The sequence below is a fragment of the Cervus elaphus genome, chromosome 23, assembly GCF_910594005.1.
Source record: "Cervus elaphus chromosome 23, mCerEla1.1, whole genome shotgun sequence".
NCBI classification, from domain to species: Eukaryota; Metazoa; Chordata; class Mammalia; order Artiodactyla; family Cervidae; genus Cervus; species Cervus elaphus.
This window is the reverse complement of record NC_057837.1, coordinates 7,008,424-7,027,445: the sequence shown is the minus strand read 5'-3', so window position 1 is coordinate 7,027,445 and position 19,022 is coordinate 7,008,424. Positions and strand designations below refer to the sequence as shown.

General features: G+C 43.4%; 1 protein-coding gene across 6 annotated transcripts in view; it reads left to right on the top strand.

Moving 5' to 3' along the window:
- Nucleotides 1–19,022, top strand: part of TASP1 (taspase 1) — a 247,254-nt gene that overhangs the window by 106,476 nt on the left and 121,756 nt on the right. For 3 of the 6 annotated variants that reach the window (XM_043883311.1, XM_043883312.1, XM_043883315.1), the window contains one exon: nucleotides 3,708–3,786. In XM_043883311.1, the coding sequence (XP_043739246.1) occupies nucleotides 3,708–3,786 (79 nt within the window). Of the gene's footprint in view, nucleotides 1–3,707; nucleotides 3,787–10,008; nucleotides 12,677–19,022 lie in introns of those variants that run through there. The other 3 variants (XR_006336940.1, XM_043883314.1, XM_043883313.1) reach the window with 2 other exon arrangements.

Sequence of the window (19,022 nt, the reverse complement as noted above, 5' to 3'; positions counted from 1 at the left end):
ACATGGGTTGTCTTGGAAAAAGAAATACTGTAAAGCTTACATGTACACATTTGAAAACTGCTAAGAGAGTAAATCTTAGAAGTTCTCATCACAAGAAAAACCATTCTGTGGCTGTGTATGGTGACAGATGTTAATGGATGTTAACTGATCATTTTGCATTCTGTGCAAATATTGAATTATTAGTCTGTATATCTGAAACTAATAAAATGTGTGTCAGTTGTACCTCAGTTTAAAAAAAACTTACATATTAATTTGCCCCACTTGACTGGTTTATGAATGTACAGTTTGTGAGGGCTGAAGAATCGGGAAAATGGTGTGAAGGAGAGGGTAAAGTTGCTTACAAGGAAGGCAGTTGTTTAATTGGGCTATATGGCACAGATGGAAGAGAGGCGACAAGCCTGGAGACATGGAAGCATCATACGAGAGGTAAAGGGCTGTCCTTCTCAACAAGCCGAATAGAATGAAACAAAATACATAAGCAAACTGTCTTTGAAAAGCAAAGACTCAGTTTTTTAAAAATGTGCTAAAACTAGGTATTCCTATATATATTTTAAATGCACAAAAACTATTAAATTTTAGCATATTACACATTTTACCCTGCTCTAGATATAACAGTTCAGATGCTAAAGTGGCAGTTTGAAAGAAAACTTCATTTGCTTCCTTAGCTTATAATAATTAGAATTTACAAATGCGATACAAAAAAGGAATTATTATGTTCTACTGTCCTCCAAACCCTACCTGACCCACGTGAAAACAGGCGGTTGAGTTTAGGGGTTGAGTGTGGATTTGGGTAAACCTTTATTCTAACCTCACTTCCCCACTTACCAGTCCCCCCACATGGACAGGTTACTCAACGCCTGAAGTTCTATTTTCCACAATTGTACAATGGGGATAAATAGCTACCTCACAAAGTTCTAGAAGATTAAATGACATCATGCATTTCAGTTGCTTATCACAGTCTCTTCTAATAATGTGGCAGTTGCTATTTATTATTTGCTGGCGATGTGAAGCAAGCGTATTAATTCCCGTAATCCTACAACACTGTGAAGTGCCTGTTACTATATCCTTATTTTATAAAAAAGGAAACAAAGACCCAGAGAAGAGTAAATGATAATTGTACTATCACCACTTGCATGACCTACTTTTACTCCATGATAATAGCTTTGATAGCATTTTACTACTAAAAAGAAGGAAGCTTTTTGTTTTTAGAGGTCTGCTTAAGTTTGTTGTGTTTTATCTAACAGAGTGGATAGGAAAGGGACAGTCTCTGATTCTTTTCTCTTACCTGTCACTGTCTCAGCCCAGCCTGTTTCAGAAAATGAAGAAGGAAGACAACTTAGGTCATGAAATTGAGGAGAGGTAGCATAAAGGAAATTTGGTTAGAAAGGAGAGCCAAGAGTAAGAATAAACTTTCTTTTCATGACCTCCACTGGGCTTCCAAGGAGTGTCCTTGCGGTCTTATTTACTATTTTTTTGGTGCAGAACTCCAGGTCAAGATAATTGTGGGAAATGGAAAGGGCAGTGGGCCAATATCCAGGGTTTTCAGTGAAGGAAGGTTGGGCCCTTTCACTGAGGCTACATGTTCTCTGAGGCTCTGGCTGACCCAGCACCCATCCTAGGTAGAACCAGTTGAATGGCTTTAGCCCACAAGTTTGCCATTTTTTCCTGAAATCTATGAGCTGATCACTTCTGAAGGACTTTTAGTTGCCACTCTCACCCAACTATCTTGTTTATTTTAGAAGCATGGTGTTTTCAAAGGCAGTAATAGATTTTCTACTGTCTGCCATATTAAGGGTGTTGCATTCAGTTCTTGTTTCTGCTTTTAAGAGAGGTCCAGCTCCATCATCCTGGACTCAGGGTCATTTCTCAAGGAGTGTCATTAGGGAAGTGGAGTGGGTGTGTGCATCTCAACGTCTTGGGGAACAGTTCACAGATTCCCTGGTGGCTCAACCTGGTAAAGAATGTACCTGCAATGCGGGAGACCTGGGTTCTATCCCTGGTTTGGGAAGATCTCCTGGAGACGGGAACGGCTACTCACTCCAGTGTTCTGGCCTGGAGAATTCCATGGACTGTATAGTCCATGGGGTCACAAAGAGTTCGACATGACTGAGCAACTTTCACTTTCACAGATTCTTTGAGAGAGAAAAGAAGAATCGGGACGTTAGAAAAGCCAAATTTGGAGAACCTTAGGGGGAGGTTGAAGTATTTCCAGAGAGTAGTTCCAGGATTGGTGGGCGGAAGTTATGAGAAAGTATATATTCCTTAAAGCAATCGAAGGTAAAATTGCCCACCAGTTAAAAGTGTCCAAAAGGGGTATATGTTCCCACATGAAGTGGTGAGGGTCACAGTATCAGAAGTGCCTGAACTGTTTCCTGAAAACCCCTGTTCCATGCAGAATATTGGAGCAAATTAATTCTGAAGTCCTTGTAAGGAATAAACCATCATAGAAAGTTAAAATCTGTCTGGTTACCATTCTCTGTCTTAGCTTCTTCCACTACTCACAAATAAGTTCCTAGAATATAGCAGTGCTATTTTTGTGGGAGTACCTTTTTCCTTCATCAGTCACAGAGAATACTGAATATATTGTTGTAGGATTTTTTTTTTTTTAAACACTGAATGTTTCAGAGTTTTTCTGTAATAGTTCTTAAATATCTTAAAAAAATTTTTTTTTCTAATTCTACATGTTGCTGTGCCAATGTTTATTTAGCCATTTCTTTACTGCTTGACATCTATGTTGTTTTCAGTATTTTGTTCTTACCAAACAGGTGATCATAAACATTCTTGACCACACCTCCTTGTATTCCTCTGCAATAACCATCTAAGGGTTTTTTGAATTCTGCTTCTAACTAAGGAATGGAAAAGTTATCAGTTGTGATTCCCCTTGCAAAGGCAGAGAAATCATAGTAGACATTGAAGAGGTGAATCCAGACATTCTGGGTGGCACACTTGGAAACAAAATAGGAATGGTTATCACACACTTTCATAAAACCACAGTGTTCCTGGTGGTTTCAGACACATAAATTTATTCTGCCACCTCACAGAGTGATTAGCTTGGACAGGCCTTTTCGTCACCCTTCTTTCTGTCTGGCAGAATCTAGAGTGGTGGTGAGCATGTACTGGGCCCTTTGGTGCATAAAAGTTGGATTTCCTCTTGTCCTGTCCTGAAGGAGGAGGGAAAAGCCCTAAAACCTGAAGCAGGGTTTGCAGGAGGCTGGCGGGGGGACCGCCTGAATTCCAGGCCCCTAGGATCCTGGTTAACAGTGCTGACTCCCGGGCCAGCCTCCAGACCACCAGGAATATAGCTGGGAACCCACGGTTCCTATTATTATGCTCCCCAAATAACCTGACTGACACACACCTAGATTGAGAAGTGATTTCAAGGATCCAGAAGAGCCACACCCGGCAAGCCTACAGCAGAGGGAAGATTTTTTCTGGGAAGGAAGAAATTACTGTTGATAAGATTAATAATTTTTTTTTCTCATTTCTGAAAAATTTTAGATTAATCCTTAGCTGAAAGTAGTTTTGATAGTGTTAGAACCATTGTCTGGGTAGGTCTTAGCCTCTGGTTATCACGCATGTGCTATATACATCATTATTAGATGAGGCTTTATTAGATGGGTATGATTTCTGGCTTCTGTTGAAAGCTAGTAATTATGTATAATGTTCTTAAAATGCTGTATTTATATTTATCTACCTTCCCCCACCAGGCTGCTCTTTATGGATGTGGCTGCTGGGCTGAAAATACTGGAGCTCATAATCCCTACTCCACAGCTGTGAGTACCTCAGGTATTTGCTGCTTTCATGACCATTTTTCATTACTTCAACCTCGTAGGTCATTTATTGATTGAAAACTGTGTTTTTATGTAAACACAAAGTATGTGCTAAGACACCTCATGGACCAGAACATTGATACTTGAAAGATCTTTGATACTTGGGAATTTTTGAGAATTGTTTCACAACATAAGTATCACAGTATAAATGGTTTGCTAACTTTTTCAATACAACTTTGGGGTTAACTAAAATTTAGTTATATTTTTAATGAATTTTTTCCCCCTAATGACTCATGATAGTGCCAAATTTGGGTCAAAATGATATAAAAGTAGCAAGGCATTTGAAAAACTAAGAGGTCATTTATTAAGTAAAATGTTGATGTAAATCTTACAAGGTGTATTTCAAAATGTGTATCATGGCATATGCTTTTGACAAAATGTAGGTCCTCTTTTTGTATTTGTATTAGAAGAGTCTTTATCATTCAGAAATGTGTGTGTGTGTGTGTGTGTGTGTGTGTGTCGGGAGAGTGGATTTGAGTGGGCAGAATGGTTGTTGTCTAGATTCAGGTTTTCATGTGCTTGTGCCAGATGTACTTGAAGCTCATGATGTGGTTGATATTTGTGGGTAACATCATAACGTTGGTTCCCCCGCTTTGCCGTGTCATCTCTCAAGTCAGAATCCTAGGACTTTGTGCCGGCTGTCCTCAGGCTTTCTCAGGAGGGCGGGTGGATATGGCCGCCTCTCTTTCCTTTCTCTCTCTGGTCTCTTCCTCACTGTTTTCTGCCCCACCACACTGACCAGCCACCCAGTCCAGCCGCCCCCCTCTCTTGCTTGCTCCTGCTTCTCTGGGGTCTCTGCCTCTAGAGTAGACCCTGGACCTGTCCTGGTTTGTCCTGCTCCCTTGACCTGCTCCATCTTCTTCCCACTGCTAGTAGCCCCGGGCGTGGCTTTTCCTCATCTCTCTGTGGGCTTCCTCTTGGTGACTTGGTGCTGTTTCAGTGGTCATCTCTTAGGGTGCTGGCTTCCATGTCTATCCCTACTCTGTTCTTCATGCTTGAAGTCCACCTTAGTCCTTTCTGCCTTCCTGCTGGCCACGTCCCTGTGGGTGCCATGTATGCACATGAAGTTCTGTAGCACAAATAAACACCTTGTTTTCGTATTCCCACACTGTGGCCACCTTTCTCCTGCATCCCATGCCTCTTTTATTGCCATCACTATTTTGAGTTTCCCTGGTGGCTCAGCTGGTAAAGAATCCACTTGCAGTGTGGCGGACCTGGGTTCGATCCCTGGGTTGGGAACATCCCCTAGAGAAGAGAATGGCTACCCACTCCAGTATTCTGGCCTGGAGAATTCCATGAACTGTATAGTTCACAGGGTGGCAAAGAGTCAAACGTGACTAAGTGACTTTCACTTTCACTTTCAGTAATCTATTTAGTCAGACTTGAATTCTTGGTACCATTCTCAAATTTGTAGCTTCTTTCCATTTCTTCTGACCTGACTCTGTTATTTCAGACCCCTAAACTGCCCACCTGTTGTAGCAGCTTCCTGATCTTGATCCTTTTCTTGGATTGGTGGAAATATTTGATTTTGAGCCACTCAGGTGGAGTCCAAACACAAATTAATGTTGAATCTAAATCATGCTAGACCAAATCATATAATAGACCAAAAATTGTTTTCTAATTTGAAGAGATGAGCACAAGGTAATAATGAGTTAATTTTTAATTTAATATTGCTGGCACGTGAAAATCTTTACACATAATACTTAGGAATTAGTATGGCATAATTAACGCATAATTATGTATGCATAATTAAGTATGGCCCATGTCTATGGAAAATTGTGGTATTTGAATAAATCAAAGTCTAAAACAGATGATTCATTGTTTCATTTTCGTTTTCCTAAAGAAGTATCAGTTGGTATCATGTGTTGTGTTGACTTTATTTTTTGTCAGTATGTGGTTCAGCAAGTTGGTTTGTTGCTTTTTAAATGTTACTCTTATGTCTGCACATTTAGTTCAGTTCAGTTGCTCAGTCGTGTCTGACTCTTTGCGACCCCATGAACCACAGCATGCCAGGCCTGCCTGTCCATCACCAACTCCCGAAGTTTACTCAAAGTCATGTCCATCGAGTCGGTGACATGCCCTCCAGCCATCTCATCCTCCGTCATCCCCTTCTCCTCCTGTCCCCAATCCCTCCCAGCATTAGGGTCTTTTCCAATGAGTCAACTCTTCGCATGAGGTGGCCAAAGTATTGGAGTTTCAACCTCAGCATCAGTCCTTCCAATGAACACCCAGGACTGATCTCCCTTAGGATGGACTGGTTGGATCTCCTTGCAGTCCAAGGGACTCTAAAGAGTCTTCTCCAACACCACCGTTCAAAAGCATCAATTTTTTGGCGCTCAGCTTTCTTCACAGTCCAACTCTCACATCCATACATGACCACTGGAAAAACCATAGCCTTGACTAGATGGACCTTTGTGGGTCTGCATGTTAGGAGACCTGAATTCTACTTTAAGCTGGAATTCTGAGAGCCTACTTGACTGTGTCACTTTGGAAAAGAAATTCAGTCTCCTTGGGGTCGTCCGTCTCCCTTCTTTTTTTCTGTATAGATGATTTCTGTTGCTCCCTTCTTTTTTAAATTGGTGATGTGAAAGTTGGAATAGGAGTACACTTTATGGATTTGATTCTATGAAGTAGAATGCAGTGGGGAGAGGGGTAAGCTTAAATTGTGAAAATAAGGTCTTTCACCCTCCCCCCTTGAATATTTCCTTGTTTGCCTATCTCATATCCACTGAAGATAGTTTTATATGATTAAAGATAACTTTAGGTTTCTAGTCTAAGATATCTAGTGTAGCTGTTTAGCTCTGATGCCCAGCCCATCATCTTATAACCTTCTTAAGTTTAAGGACTAAGATCTTAATGACCCAGATTACCATGATGTTGTGGTTATTCATCTAGAGCCAGACATCCAGGATTGTGAAGTCAGGTGGTGGGCCTTAGGATGCATCACTGTGAACAAAGCTAGTGGACATGATAGAATTCCCACTGAGCTATTTCAAATCCTAAAAGATGATGCTGTTAAAGTGCCACACTCAACATGCTAACAAATTTGGAAAACTCAGCAGTGGCACAGGACTGGAAAAGGTCCATTTTCATTTCAATCCCAAAGAAGGGCAATGCCAAAGAATGTCAAACTACCACACAATTGCGCTCATTTCACATGCTATCAAAGTAATGCTCAAAATTCTCCAAGCCAGGCTTCAACAGTATGTGAACTAAGTATTTCCAGATGTTCAAGGTGAATTTACAAAAGGCAGAGGAACCCGAGATCAAATTGCCAACATCTGTTGGATCATCAAAAAAGCAAGAGAGTTCCAGAAAAACATCTACTGCTGCTTCATTGACTACACTACAGCCTTTGACTGTGTGGATCACAAGAAACTGTGGAAAATTCTTCAAGCGATGGGAATACCAGACCACCTTACCCTCTTGAGAACCCTGTGTGCAGGTCAAGAAGCAACAGGTAGAACCAGACATGGAACAATGGAGTGGTTCCAAATTGGGAAAGGAGTAAGTCAGGCTGTATATTGTCACTCTACGTATTTAACTTCTATGCAGAGTACATCATGAGAAATGCTGGGTGATAAACCACACGCTGGAATCAAGATTGCCAGAAGAAATATCAATAACCTCTGATATGCAGATGACACCACCCTTATGGCAGAAAGTGAAGAGGAACTAAAGAGCCTCTTGATGAAAGTGAAAGAGGAGAGTGAAAAAGCTGGCTTAAAACTCAACATTCAAAAGATAAAAATCATGGCATTCAGTCTCATCACTTCTTGGCAAATAGGTGTGGAAACAATGGAAACAGTAACAGACCTTATTTTTTTGGGCTCCAAAATCACTGCAGATTTGGTGACTGCAGCCATGAAATTGAATGACCCTTGCTCCTTGGAAGAAAAGCTATAACAAACCTAGACAGCATATTAAAAAGCAGAGACATTACTTTGCTGACAAAGGTCCGTCTAGTCAAAGCTATGGTTTTTCCAGTAGTCATGTATGGATGTGAGAGTTTGGACCCATGAAGAAAGCTGAGTGCTGAAGAATTGATGCTTTTGAACTGTTGTGTTGGAGAAGACTCTTGAGATTCCCTTGGGCTGCAAGGAGATCAAACCAGTCAGTCCTAATGGAGATCAGTCCTGAATATTCTTTGGAAGGACTGATGCTGAAGTTGAAGCTCCAATACTTTGGCCACTTGTTGCAAAGAACTGACTCATTAGAAAAGACCCTGATTCTGGGAAGGATTGAAGGCAGGAGGAGAAGATGGTTGGATGACATCACTGACTCGATGGACATGAGTTTGAGCAAGCTCCAGGGGGTGGTGAAGTACAGGGAAGCCTGGAGTGCTACAGTCAGTGGGGTCACAAAGAGTCAGACACGACTGAGGGACTGAACAGCAAGTCATCAGCCAACAGAACATGAGGATGATAGAGCAAGTCTCCAGTTCTTTCCATCTGTGATTGCTTCACTCTTGTTTCTCCTGGGGCTGTTGCTAGGAGGTTGACAATGGGAACACATGGCAGAGTTGGGTGAGTAAGTCAGAAGAAAGGTGGAGCACAGAATTTTGCAATTTTTTTGGTTTAAACAAACAAAAAGGACATATGCCTTAGGCTGTTGCAGAAAATCCAGAGACCTGGCCTACATTTTAGTTTTATAGTTCTTGGTAGATGATTATTGAAAGACAGAGGGAAGATACCTAGTTATGGTCAAGGTAGGACTCTCCTAAGGCCAGACAGGGGATGTGGTTATTAGCCTGAGGGATAAACTCCAGCATCTTGTGGGGAAGAAGTTAGAGGGTGGGGAGCTCACCTTGCAAAATCTGACTAATGTTCTGGCATCTTGGAAATTTGCTGAGCTCTAGAGGGAGCAAAGGAAATATGTAGGTTCTTGTTCAGATTCTTGACTCACTGGCTGAGACATCCTAGCAAGTAGCTATTTATACAACATGAATAGTATTATCTTAACATCCATGAGGATTTGATGAGCTGACCTATGATCTCTAGAACTTATTCATCTTGCATAACTTAAACCTTGTGAATTTTGAATGGCAACTCTCCATTTTCCTCTTCCCTAAACTGTGGAGGTTGCTGTTTTACTCTCTGCTTCTATGAGTCTGACTATTTTAGGTACCTTATTTAAGTGGAAACGTGCAGTGTCTGTCCTGTGACTGGCTTATTTCACTGAGCATAATGTCTTCTGGATTCATCAATGTTATCATGTGTGGCAGGATTTCCTTCTTTTTAAAGGCTGAAGAACATTCTTGTATGAATACACCACATTTTCTTTACTTGCTCATTTGTCCAAGGACATTTAAATTGTTTCCACATCTTGGCTGTTGTGAATAATGCAGCTAATGTGGGAGTGCAGATACCTCTTTGAGATCTTGATTTCAATTCTTTTGGATAAATACCCAGAAGTGGAATTGCTGCATCATGTGATAGTCCCATTATTACTTTTTTGGGGAACCTCCATACTGTTTCTATAGGAGCTGAACCATTTTACATTCCTGCCTCCTGTGTATGAGAGTTGACATATCTGCAACCTCACCAACATTGTCTCTTGTCTTTTTGGTAATGTCCATTTTAACAAGTGTGAGGTGATATCTTGTGGTTTTCTGTTGCATTTTCCAGATGGTTAGTGATGTTGAACACCTTTTCGTATACCTATTGATCATTTCTATGTCTTGAGAAATGTCAAAGTCCTTTGCCCATGTTTTAATATTGATCTTGTTTTTCTTCCCCCCCCGCTATTGAGTTGTAGGAGTTCCTTGTCTATTCTGGGTATTAATACCTTATCGGCTATGTGGTTTGTAACTATTTCCTCCCATTCCATAAGTGTCCTCTTCATATTGTTGCTTATTGCCTTAGCTGTGTTGAAGCTTTTTAGGCTGAAGTAGACCTCCCTGTCTGTTTTTGCTTTTGTTGCTTGTACGTTTACCGTAATATCCTAGAATGAAATATACCCATGTAAGACACTCACCCTAGAGGGGGAAAGACTGCCAGTTACATTACGACACACGGTTTTGTTATCACTTAACACATGGCTATTACTTCGCAAGTATCGAATTGGGGGTATTCTCCCAACAAGAAATATTTGCTTCCCTGATAACAAGGTCATGCCTCTTCGCCATTTCCATGCATTCCTATGTATGTAATCACTGTTTGTTTGAATTCTGTATCAGACTGTAATCCTTTTGAAGACATTGAAAATGGCAGTTAAACTCAACACATGGAGTTCCAACATGGAACGCAACTCAGCAGAAGGGTCAGCAAGGGCCAGCAGATGGAAGCGGCTGACCTCCAGGGGCAGAGCTGGCTGTGTCCCAGCTGCTGCCTGCCACAGAGCCGTGGGAAGATGCTGTCAACTGCAGTGTGCCTCCTGATTTCTGAGAATTTAAAACTGAAAAAAGTGTGCCCTTTTTTTATTCTCAGCTTTTTTTTGTGAAAATAAATAGTTTCAAGCTTTCTTTAAGCAGTGGCATAAGCTCTTGAGAACAGGGGCTCTGTGAGTATATTTGTGTTTCCTGAGTGCCTGGCACAGGGCTTTGCACTTAGAAAATGCTTCGTAGACAAAGTAAAATTAAAAAATGTGTGTGTATGGGCAACAATATTATAATCATCAGCCTTGTTAAGAGACTGGAACATAATTATTCTAGCCATTAAAAAGAAAGGATAGTTATGTAATGTGGTAGAGGTGCTAATTATCACATGATGGCAATCATATTATAGTAAATAAATATATGAAATTAACATGTTGTATACCTTAAATTTATACAATATTACATGTCAAGTATATTTAATTGAAAAGGAGAGAAATGTGTATGTGATTCTTCCCTCTCGTAGAAGGATTCTAATATTATCCACCATGAAATTTCCTTAAATAGCATTTTAAAATTTGATTTAATTTGCCAGAATCGGATTCACACATAATTTTTCAGTAACACATCAGATATGTAATATAAGATACATCTGTGGTCTTTCTCTGGCTATGGAAAGGAAGAGCAGATTGAGGATTAGAAGATCAGAAGGAGGGAAAAAGCAAGAGATTAAGTTTATGCTCTGGCTGACCTTAACATTGGTCTTCTGTTACTTGTCTGTGCCGTCTGGTTTTTTTCTTAAAGAGAAATAGCAAGTCCGGGGGTTTTGTGGCAGCTGACTAGCAATCAGGAGACAGCGCTGCAATCTCCTTTTCTGGTGTTCTGTCAGGAAGAACGGTCTGCCACCCAAGAGGAACCCTGGTGATTTCTGACTTTCTGGGTTCTTTGATTTTCCAGGTCTTAGCTGTTTCAGAAATCAGAGGGTGGTGAGGGTGTGGCCCTGGCTTGTTAAGAGTCGGTTCAAAGATGGACGGGATTAAAAAATGCGAAGAATGAGACCAGGCTGCTGCTTTGATATTAGTGTTTCTGAGCCAGTGGTTGGAGTCTCCTCTGCAAGGGCGGGGAAGTCTGTCAGTATGTCACCCCTTCTCGACTCTTTCTCCTAACCAGCAGTCACAGGTCTGCCTCTGCCTGTCTGTGGGAGGTTTCCTGCGCGTCTGTGCTTCCCAGATGCCGTTGTCAGGAGGGCACAGGGCTGGCTTCCCTCTGAGGGTGGCGCCCAGGAGCCAGTGGGGCCTCACTGCTGAGACATCCGCCTGTGCCCTGGCGTTGTGGTTTCTGGGGCCCAGGAGGGACGGGGAGGCAGGCAGGAGTCCCTGCTTCTGTTTCCTTCTCAGGAGTATCTGTTATTCCTCTTTAGTGCTCTGTCACAAGCGCTTTTGGCAGCCCAGTCTCTTGATTATCGTCAATAAAAGCCCTGTTCTACTCTGGACCCTGGGTGCAGATCACCCCGGGGGCCAGCCTCCTTGCCAACTCTTTCCCCTATTTTGTAGCAGCCTTTCAAGGTGAATCTTCATGGAGTCGCCTGTATTTCATGTCTGTTATGTTACTTAGTCTTTTCCACTCATTGAACTTTTTTTTTTTGCATATTTATTTATTTCTTTTCGGCTGTGCTGACTCTTCACTGCTGAGCAGGCTTTTCTTTAGTTACAGTAAACGAGGGCTCCCCTCTAGTTGCGGCTTCTCCTTGCGGTGGCTTCTCCTGCTGCGGAACACAGGCTCCGGGTGCACGGGCTTCCGGAGCTGCAGCCCGTGGACTCGGCAGTTGTGGCTCCCAGACTCTAGAGCACAGTCTCAGTAGTTGTGGCTCTCGGGCTTCGTTGCTGCACGGCTCTCGGATCGGGGATGGAACCTGTGATTCTCCACCACTGAGCTATCAGGGAAGTCTATTCATTGACTCTTGTATCTACTTTAGTCGGGCCTCCTCCTCGCTCCTACCGGTCTGCTCTTGTCAAGATTTTCAGTCACCCCTAAAGTGCAGTGGTCATCCGTTAGTCCTGTAAGCAGTGTGTGACGCAGTTGCTTGAATGACTCGCTTCCAGAAAATCCTATTTTTGATGGGCTTCCGGAGCATCCAACACGAACGGTTTTCCTCCCGCCTCACTGGCTGCCATTCTCTGCCTCCTTTGTTACTGTTTCCCATCTCCTGACCTCTCAGTGCCCTGAGGCCCAGCCCTCTACCTTTTCTGTGTCTTTGGATACTCGCTGCCTCGATGTTCTCATCCAGTCCAGTGACTAAGTACCATATATATGCTGACTCCCACCTTTTTATCTCTACCTTGGGCCTCTTCTCAGAACTCAGTGTTTTAACTGCTTCTCCAAAGCCCCCATAGGCGACTATTATGTCCCATAATAGGCAACTCAGTTCAGTTCAGGTCAGTCACTTAGTCATGTCCAACTCTTTGCGACCCCATGAATTGCAGCGTGCCAGGCCTCCCTGTCCATCACCAACTCCCTTAGCTTGCTCTAACTCACGTCCATCCAGTTGGTGATGCCATCCAACCATCTCATCCTCTGTCGTCCCCTTCTCCTCCCGCCTTCAATCTTTCCCAGCATCAGGGTCTTTTCCAATGAGTCAGTTCTTTGCGTCAGGTGGCCAAAGTATTGGAGCTTCAGCTTCAGCATCAGTCCTCCCAATGAATAGCCCATCCAACTATGAGCTCTTGATGTTGCCCTTCCCTCCCCAACCTGCTTCTCCACACAGCAAAGGGCACCTGCAGCCTCCCATTATCTCAGGCCACAATCTTGGAGTCATGTCTGACCCTCTCTTCTTTTATCTCACCCACGTCCACTCCAGCAACAAATCCTGTCTACTCTCCTCTCTGAGTGTATTTAAAATCCAGCCACTTCATAACACCCTGGCTGCTCTGAGCAGCTTCAGGGTGTGGTCATCTCTGATCTGGGATGTTACAGGAGCGCCCAGCTGGTCCCTTGTTTTCTGCTCCTTTCCCCCTTTATTCAGTTCTCAGCAGCTCCTCAAGCAGGTGATGTTTCAACTCAAATCACGTGTCATTCCTGCTCTTGAACTGTCCAGCATGTCCCGTCTTAGAGAAAGGCCACAGCCTTTACTCAGGGCCGATGAGCTGCTGCCCACCTCCCCCTCAGGCTGCAGCTCTGGCTTTTCCTCTCTGCTCACTCAGCCGCTTCCCTGTGCTCGGACTTGCCAGGGCCTGTCTGCCTGCATCCTTCCTTTCCTTTAACTCTCTACCCTGAGTGTCTTGGGCTTCCCAGGTGGCACTGCTGATAAAGAACCCACCTGCCAATGCAGGAGACGTAAGAGATGTGGGTTTTCTCCTACACCGTTGGTGGGAATGCAAACTAGTGCAGTTACTATGGAGAACAGTGTGGAGATTCCTTAAAAAACTGGAAATAAACTGCCATAGGACCCAGCAATCCCACTGCTGGGCATACACACCAAGGAAACCAGAATTGGAAGAGACACATGTACCCCAATGTTCATCGCAGCACTGTTTACAATAGCCAGGATATGGAAGCAACCTAGATGGCCATCAGCACACGAATGGATAAGAAAGCTGTGGTACATATACACAATGGAATATTACTCAGCCATTAAAAAGAATGCATTTGGATCAGTTCTAATGAGGTGGATGAAACTGGAGCCTATTATACGGAGAAAGAAAAACACCAATACAGTATAGTAATGCATATATATGGAACTTAGAAAAATGGTAAGAACAACACTATATGTGAGACAGCTTTGGACTCTGTGGGAGAAGGTGAGGGTGGGATGATTTGAGAGAATGGCATTGAAACATGTTATTATCATATGTGAAATAGATCGCCAGTCCAGGTTGGATGCATGAGACAGGGTGCTCAGGGCTGGTGCACTGGGATGACCCAGAGGGATGGGATGGGGAGGGAGGTGGGAGCGGGGTTCGGGACGGGGGACACATGTACACCCGTGGCTGACTCATGTTAATGTATGGCAAAAACCACTACAATATTGTAAAATAATTAGCCTCTAACTAAAATAGATAAATTAATTTTTAAAAAAGTGCAAAACACACAAACACACACACACACAAAGAGATGTGGGTTTTGACAGGAGAGCCTGGCAGGCTGATGGTCCATAGGGTCACAAAGAGTCAGACACAACGGAAGCAACTCAGCACGCACACACCTGAGTATCTACACCTCTGCCTCCACCTCATCAGCTCTTGATTCAGACAATTCACCTCATGGAGGTCCTCCTCTACCACCCCATTTTAAACATGTAAATCTTCCCTCAGTCACATCCCCCAGCCCCTCCCATATTTTATTTTTTCTCATAGAATGTATCATGTCTAACATCTTACATCTTTTGTGTCTTTATGTTATCTTTGTAGTCTACTCCTCTCTGCTATATGAAACTCCATGAAGGTAGGGATTTTCCTCAGCTTTGTTCCCTGATGTCTGAATGGTGCTCATCCAACAGAGTCTCTGATGTTTTTTGAATGAATTGATGTATACTGTGGTGTGTCTTAGCTCAGACTGCTCTAACAAAATACCATAGACTGAGTGGCTTAAACATTTATTTCTCCAAGTTCTGGAGACTAGGGAGTCCAAGATCATGGTGCCAGCAGATTCGGTTCCTTCTGGCTTACTGCCGGCCAGCTTTTCACTGTGTCATCACATGGTGGAGAGAGAGAGAGAGAGAGATGGAGGCAATGACAGAGGAACAGAGGGAGGGAGGGAAAGAGAGAGAGGAAGAATGGACATGAGTGAGCTACCATCTCTCTTCCTCCTCTTCAGTTCAGTTCAGTTCAGTCGCTCAGTCGTGTCCGACTCTTTGCAACCCCATGAATTGCAGCACACCAGGCCTTCCTGTCCATCACCAACTCCCGGAGTTTGCTCAAACCCATGTCCATCGAGTCGGTGATGCCATCCAGCCATCTCCTCCTCCGTTGTCCCCTTCTCCTCCTGTCCCCAACCCCTCCCAGCATCAGGGTCTTTTCCATTGAGTCAGCTCTTCGCATGAGGTGGCCAAAGTATTAGAGTTTCAGCTTCAGCATCAGTCCTTTCAGTGAACACCCAGGACTGATCTCCTTTAGGATGGACTGGTTGGATTTCCTTGCAGTCCAAGGGACTCTCAAGAGTCTTCTCCAACACCATAGTTCAAAAGCATCAATTCTTCAGTGCTCAGCTTTCTTCACTGTCCAACTCTCACATTCATACATGACCACTGGAAAAACCATAGCCTTGACTAGACGGGCCTTTGTTGGCAAAGTAATGTCTCTGCTTTTTAATATGCTCTCCGGGTTGGTCATAACTTTCCTTCCAAGGAGTAAGCGTCTTTTAATTTCATGGCTGTAATCACCATTTGCAGTGATTTTGGAGCCCCCAAAAATAAAGTCTGACACTGTTTCCACTGTTTCCCCATCTATTTCCCACAAAGTGATGGGACCGGATGCCATGATCTTAGTTTTCTGAATGTTGAGCTTTAAGCCAACTTTTTCACTCTCCTCTTTCACTTTCATCAAGAGACTCTTTAGTTCTTCTTCACTTTCTGCGATAAGAGTGGTGTCATCTGCATATCTAAGGTTATTGATATTTCTCCTGGCAATCTTGATTCCAGCTTGTGCTTCTTCCAGCCCAGCGTTTCTCATGATGTACTCTGCGTATAAGTTAAATAAGCAGGGTGACAATATACAGCCTTGACGTACTCCTTTTCCTATTTGGAACCAGTCTGTTGTTCCATGTCCAGTTCTAACTGTTGCTTCCTGACCTGCATACAGGTTTTTCAAGAGGCAGGTCAGGTGGTCTGGTATTCCCTTCTCTGTCAGAATTTTCCATAGTTTATTGTGATCCACACAGTCAAAGGCTTTGGCGTAGTCAACAAAGAAGAACTGGGATCCTAATCCTATCATGGGGGACCCACCCTCATGACCTCATAAAACCTAATTACCTCCCTGAAGACACCACCATCATCTTGGGGTTAGGGCTTCAACATCACCTTTCTGGGGGCATAACAGGTGGGGTGGGTTAGGTCATGCCGGCTGAGTCAGGGCTGACAGGAGGTAAGCACAGAGTTGAGAGTGGTGTGTTCTGAGGAGAACAGAAGATCCCTGAAGAAGAGGGGTGAGTCCAAGGTGTATGCGTCTTAACCTGGGTCCTGTTGGGTGCTCTCTGGATGGTCTTGGCTAAGTATTGAAGTTTTCTTTTGTATGAAGAGGGGGACCCTTTGAAGAGGGAGATGCTTCTTCTTTTGGAAAAGAGGTGAAGACAGAACTTTTATCTCTGAGGTTGCTCTGGCATGATGAGTGATGTTTCAGATGGAGGCAAGAGTGGCCAAGGGGCTGCTGCTTCTGGGTGGGGTCCAGGCTCTTCAGCCCACTCTAGCTCCTTTATCTGCCTTGCTAGGCAGTGCTCTTTCTCACTTATGTGGCTGACAGTGTGGCTTCTTGGAAGCTTCTTGTCTGTATGAAACAATAAGCTTTCATAATCTTTTATTATGAAAGCATAAGAAAAATTAAAAAGCAGAGACATCACTTTGCTGACAGAGGTCCATCTAGTCAAAGCTATGGTTTTTCCAGTAGTCATGTATGGATGTAAAAGTTGGACCATTAAGAAAGCTGAGTGCTGAAGAATTGATTTGAGCTGTGGTGTTGGAGGACTCCTGGCAGTCCCTTGGGCTGCAAGGAGATCCAACCAGTCCATCCTAAAGGAAATCAGTCCTAAATATTCTTTGGAAGGACTGATGCTGAAGCTGAATGTCCAATACTTTGGCCACCTGATTTGAAGAACTGACTCCATGATAAAGACCCTGATTCTGGGAAAGATTGAGGGCGGGAGGAGAAGGGGACGACAGAGGACAATATGGTTGGATGGCATCACCAACTCAATGGACATGAGTTTGAGCAAGCTCTGGGAGTTGGTGATGACTGGGAAGCCTGGCTTGCTGCAGTCCATGGGGTCTCAAAGAGTCAGACATGACTGAGAGACTGGATTGAACTGAACTGAATCTTTTGCACTCAAGATTCTTAGAGGGCAGATACTTAAGCTGAAGTAATTTGGGATTTAATATGTAAATGTCTTGAGAAATCTTTTTGTGTAATTTATGACTTCTAGATGTGAGCATAGATAAAACCCTAATATGTTTGTAAACATCATCATCTTAAAACCACTTGACTCTTTGGACTGATTGGTTAGTCAGGGTGGGGAAGAAATAGTGTTCATTTACAGATGACAGAGTCAATAAATTCCCAGCACATTCCCCAAAACTAAAGTAGTTATGTGGGATGGGAATTCTATTCTGGGACCATTGTTTACTCTAATGAGGTCACTTCATATCTGATGAACTATTAATATATTATCTCCTGCTTTTGGTTCTGAATTTTGCTAGGTCATTTCTTAGGAAACCAGCTCCATGTGACAGCTTTGGTTATCATGAATTTTGAATGTTTTACTAATAAATGAGTGGATTTCCCCTGATTGTGAAATAAGACCTGGTCATTGAAAAGAATTTGGAAAATGAAATTTTAACCTTGCTATGCTGTGGTAGTGTGTTAATATTTTTGGTAGATTTTTGATAGATAAAACAAATGAAAGTGCCACTTAGCTTGTTAGTCTTTGTCCATTTAATATTCTACAATGAATATTTTTATGATACTATAGATGTTCTTCAAAACTTAATTTTAGATGTGAAGGGTGTCTTTCCCACATACATGAGCTCAGGCATTTTGCTCTCCTGTAAGAAGGCTTGTAGCTGCCCTCAAGCTATCACACAGCAGCTGTTTCAGAGGCTCTTATTCTGTGCTGTATAGTGTCTGGCTGTGATACAAGAGCGGACAGTCCCCGTCCTCAAAGGGCATGAAGTCTGTGGCCTTACTTGTAGTACAGGGACGTTTCTTGCTAGAAATACATTAAAATAAAGGCTTGCTGCCCTGAACCAGGCTCTGCCGTTCAGCTGACAGCTCCTGACAGCTGAGGGATGCTCCCTGCAGAGCCTCCCAAATGGACCTTGGCACACCTGGCCACCTGGCTCCTTTTGCTGCCATTAGTGCCTCTTCCTTCTTGCCACACACCCTTTCCCCAAAGGCCCACCAAAACCAGTTGCTTTTAAACTCAGCACCACCATGACATTCATATAAGCCCCTAAAAGGTCTCCAGCACCCCAGGAAAGCTCAGGACTTCATGAAGAAAAGTAGGTCTTTCTGAAAGAGACTTAAGTGATGGTAGATCAAGTGATGGTAGATCAAGTGAACTCCAAGATGTTCTTTTAATGTTTGCACTTTCTCAGATTTTTTGGGAGGGGGTGGGTGGGCCAGAGACTTGTTTTGCATCATTTGCTGTTTGCTGAAAGGACAGACCTGTAATTTGAAGACGCAAGGTAAGGCAGTGGTGGGAACAGAAGCGGGAGATCGAGTGAGGGGTTAAGTGCCAGTGCTCTGAGCCTTCGTGTGATCCCCCCTCTGATTGTTCTCACTTGAAAGAATGCCTTTCCTTCCCATTGTCGAGCACTACCTGCTGTCAGTCGGAGAGGGAGGAAGCCGAGCAGCTTGTCAGAGCCTTTCTGAGCCGCCTTCATATGGTTCGCAGAGACAGAACTGGGTTTTCATTTCTTCTTTCATTCAACAGGAGTCCCTTTCATGTTTGCAAATTGGAAACGCGTGTTTTGCAGTGTGGAGCGAGGATGTGTGTGCCCTCTGGCACACCTGTTTCTCATTTCCTGACTTGAAAGCGCAACCCATCAAAAGGAGCAGAAAAACAATTTCTTTCTGACACGCTGCTCCGTGTTCCCTACTGGACCGAAGTCCTTCGCGGCTTTGCCATCTTGGTTCCCTCTGTAGAAGGTTCTCGTTAGAGGCAGAGCTCACTCG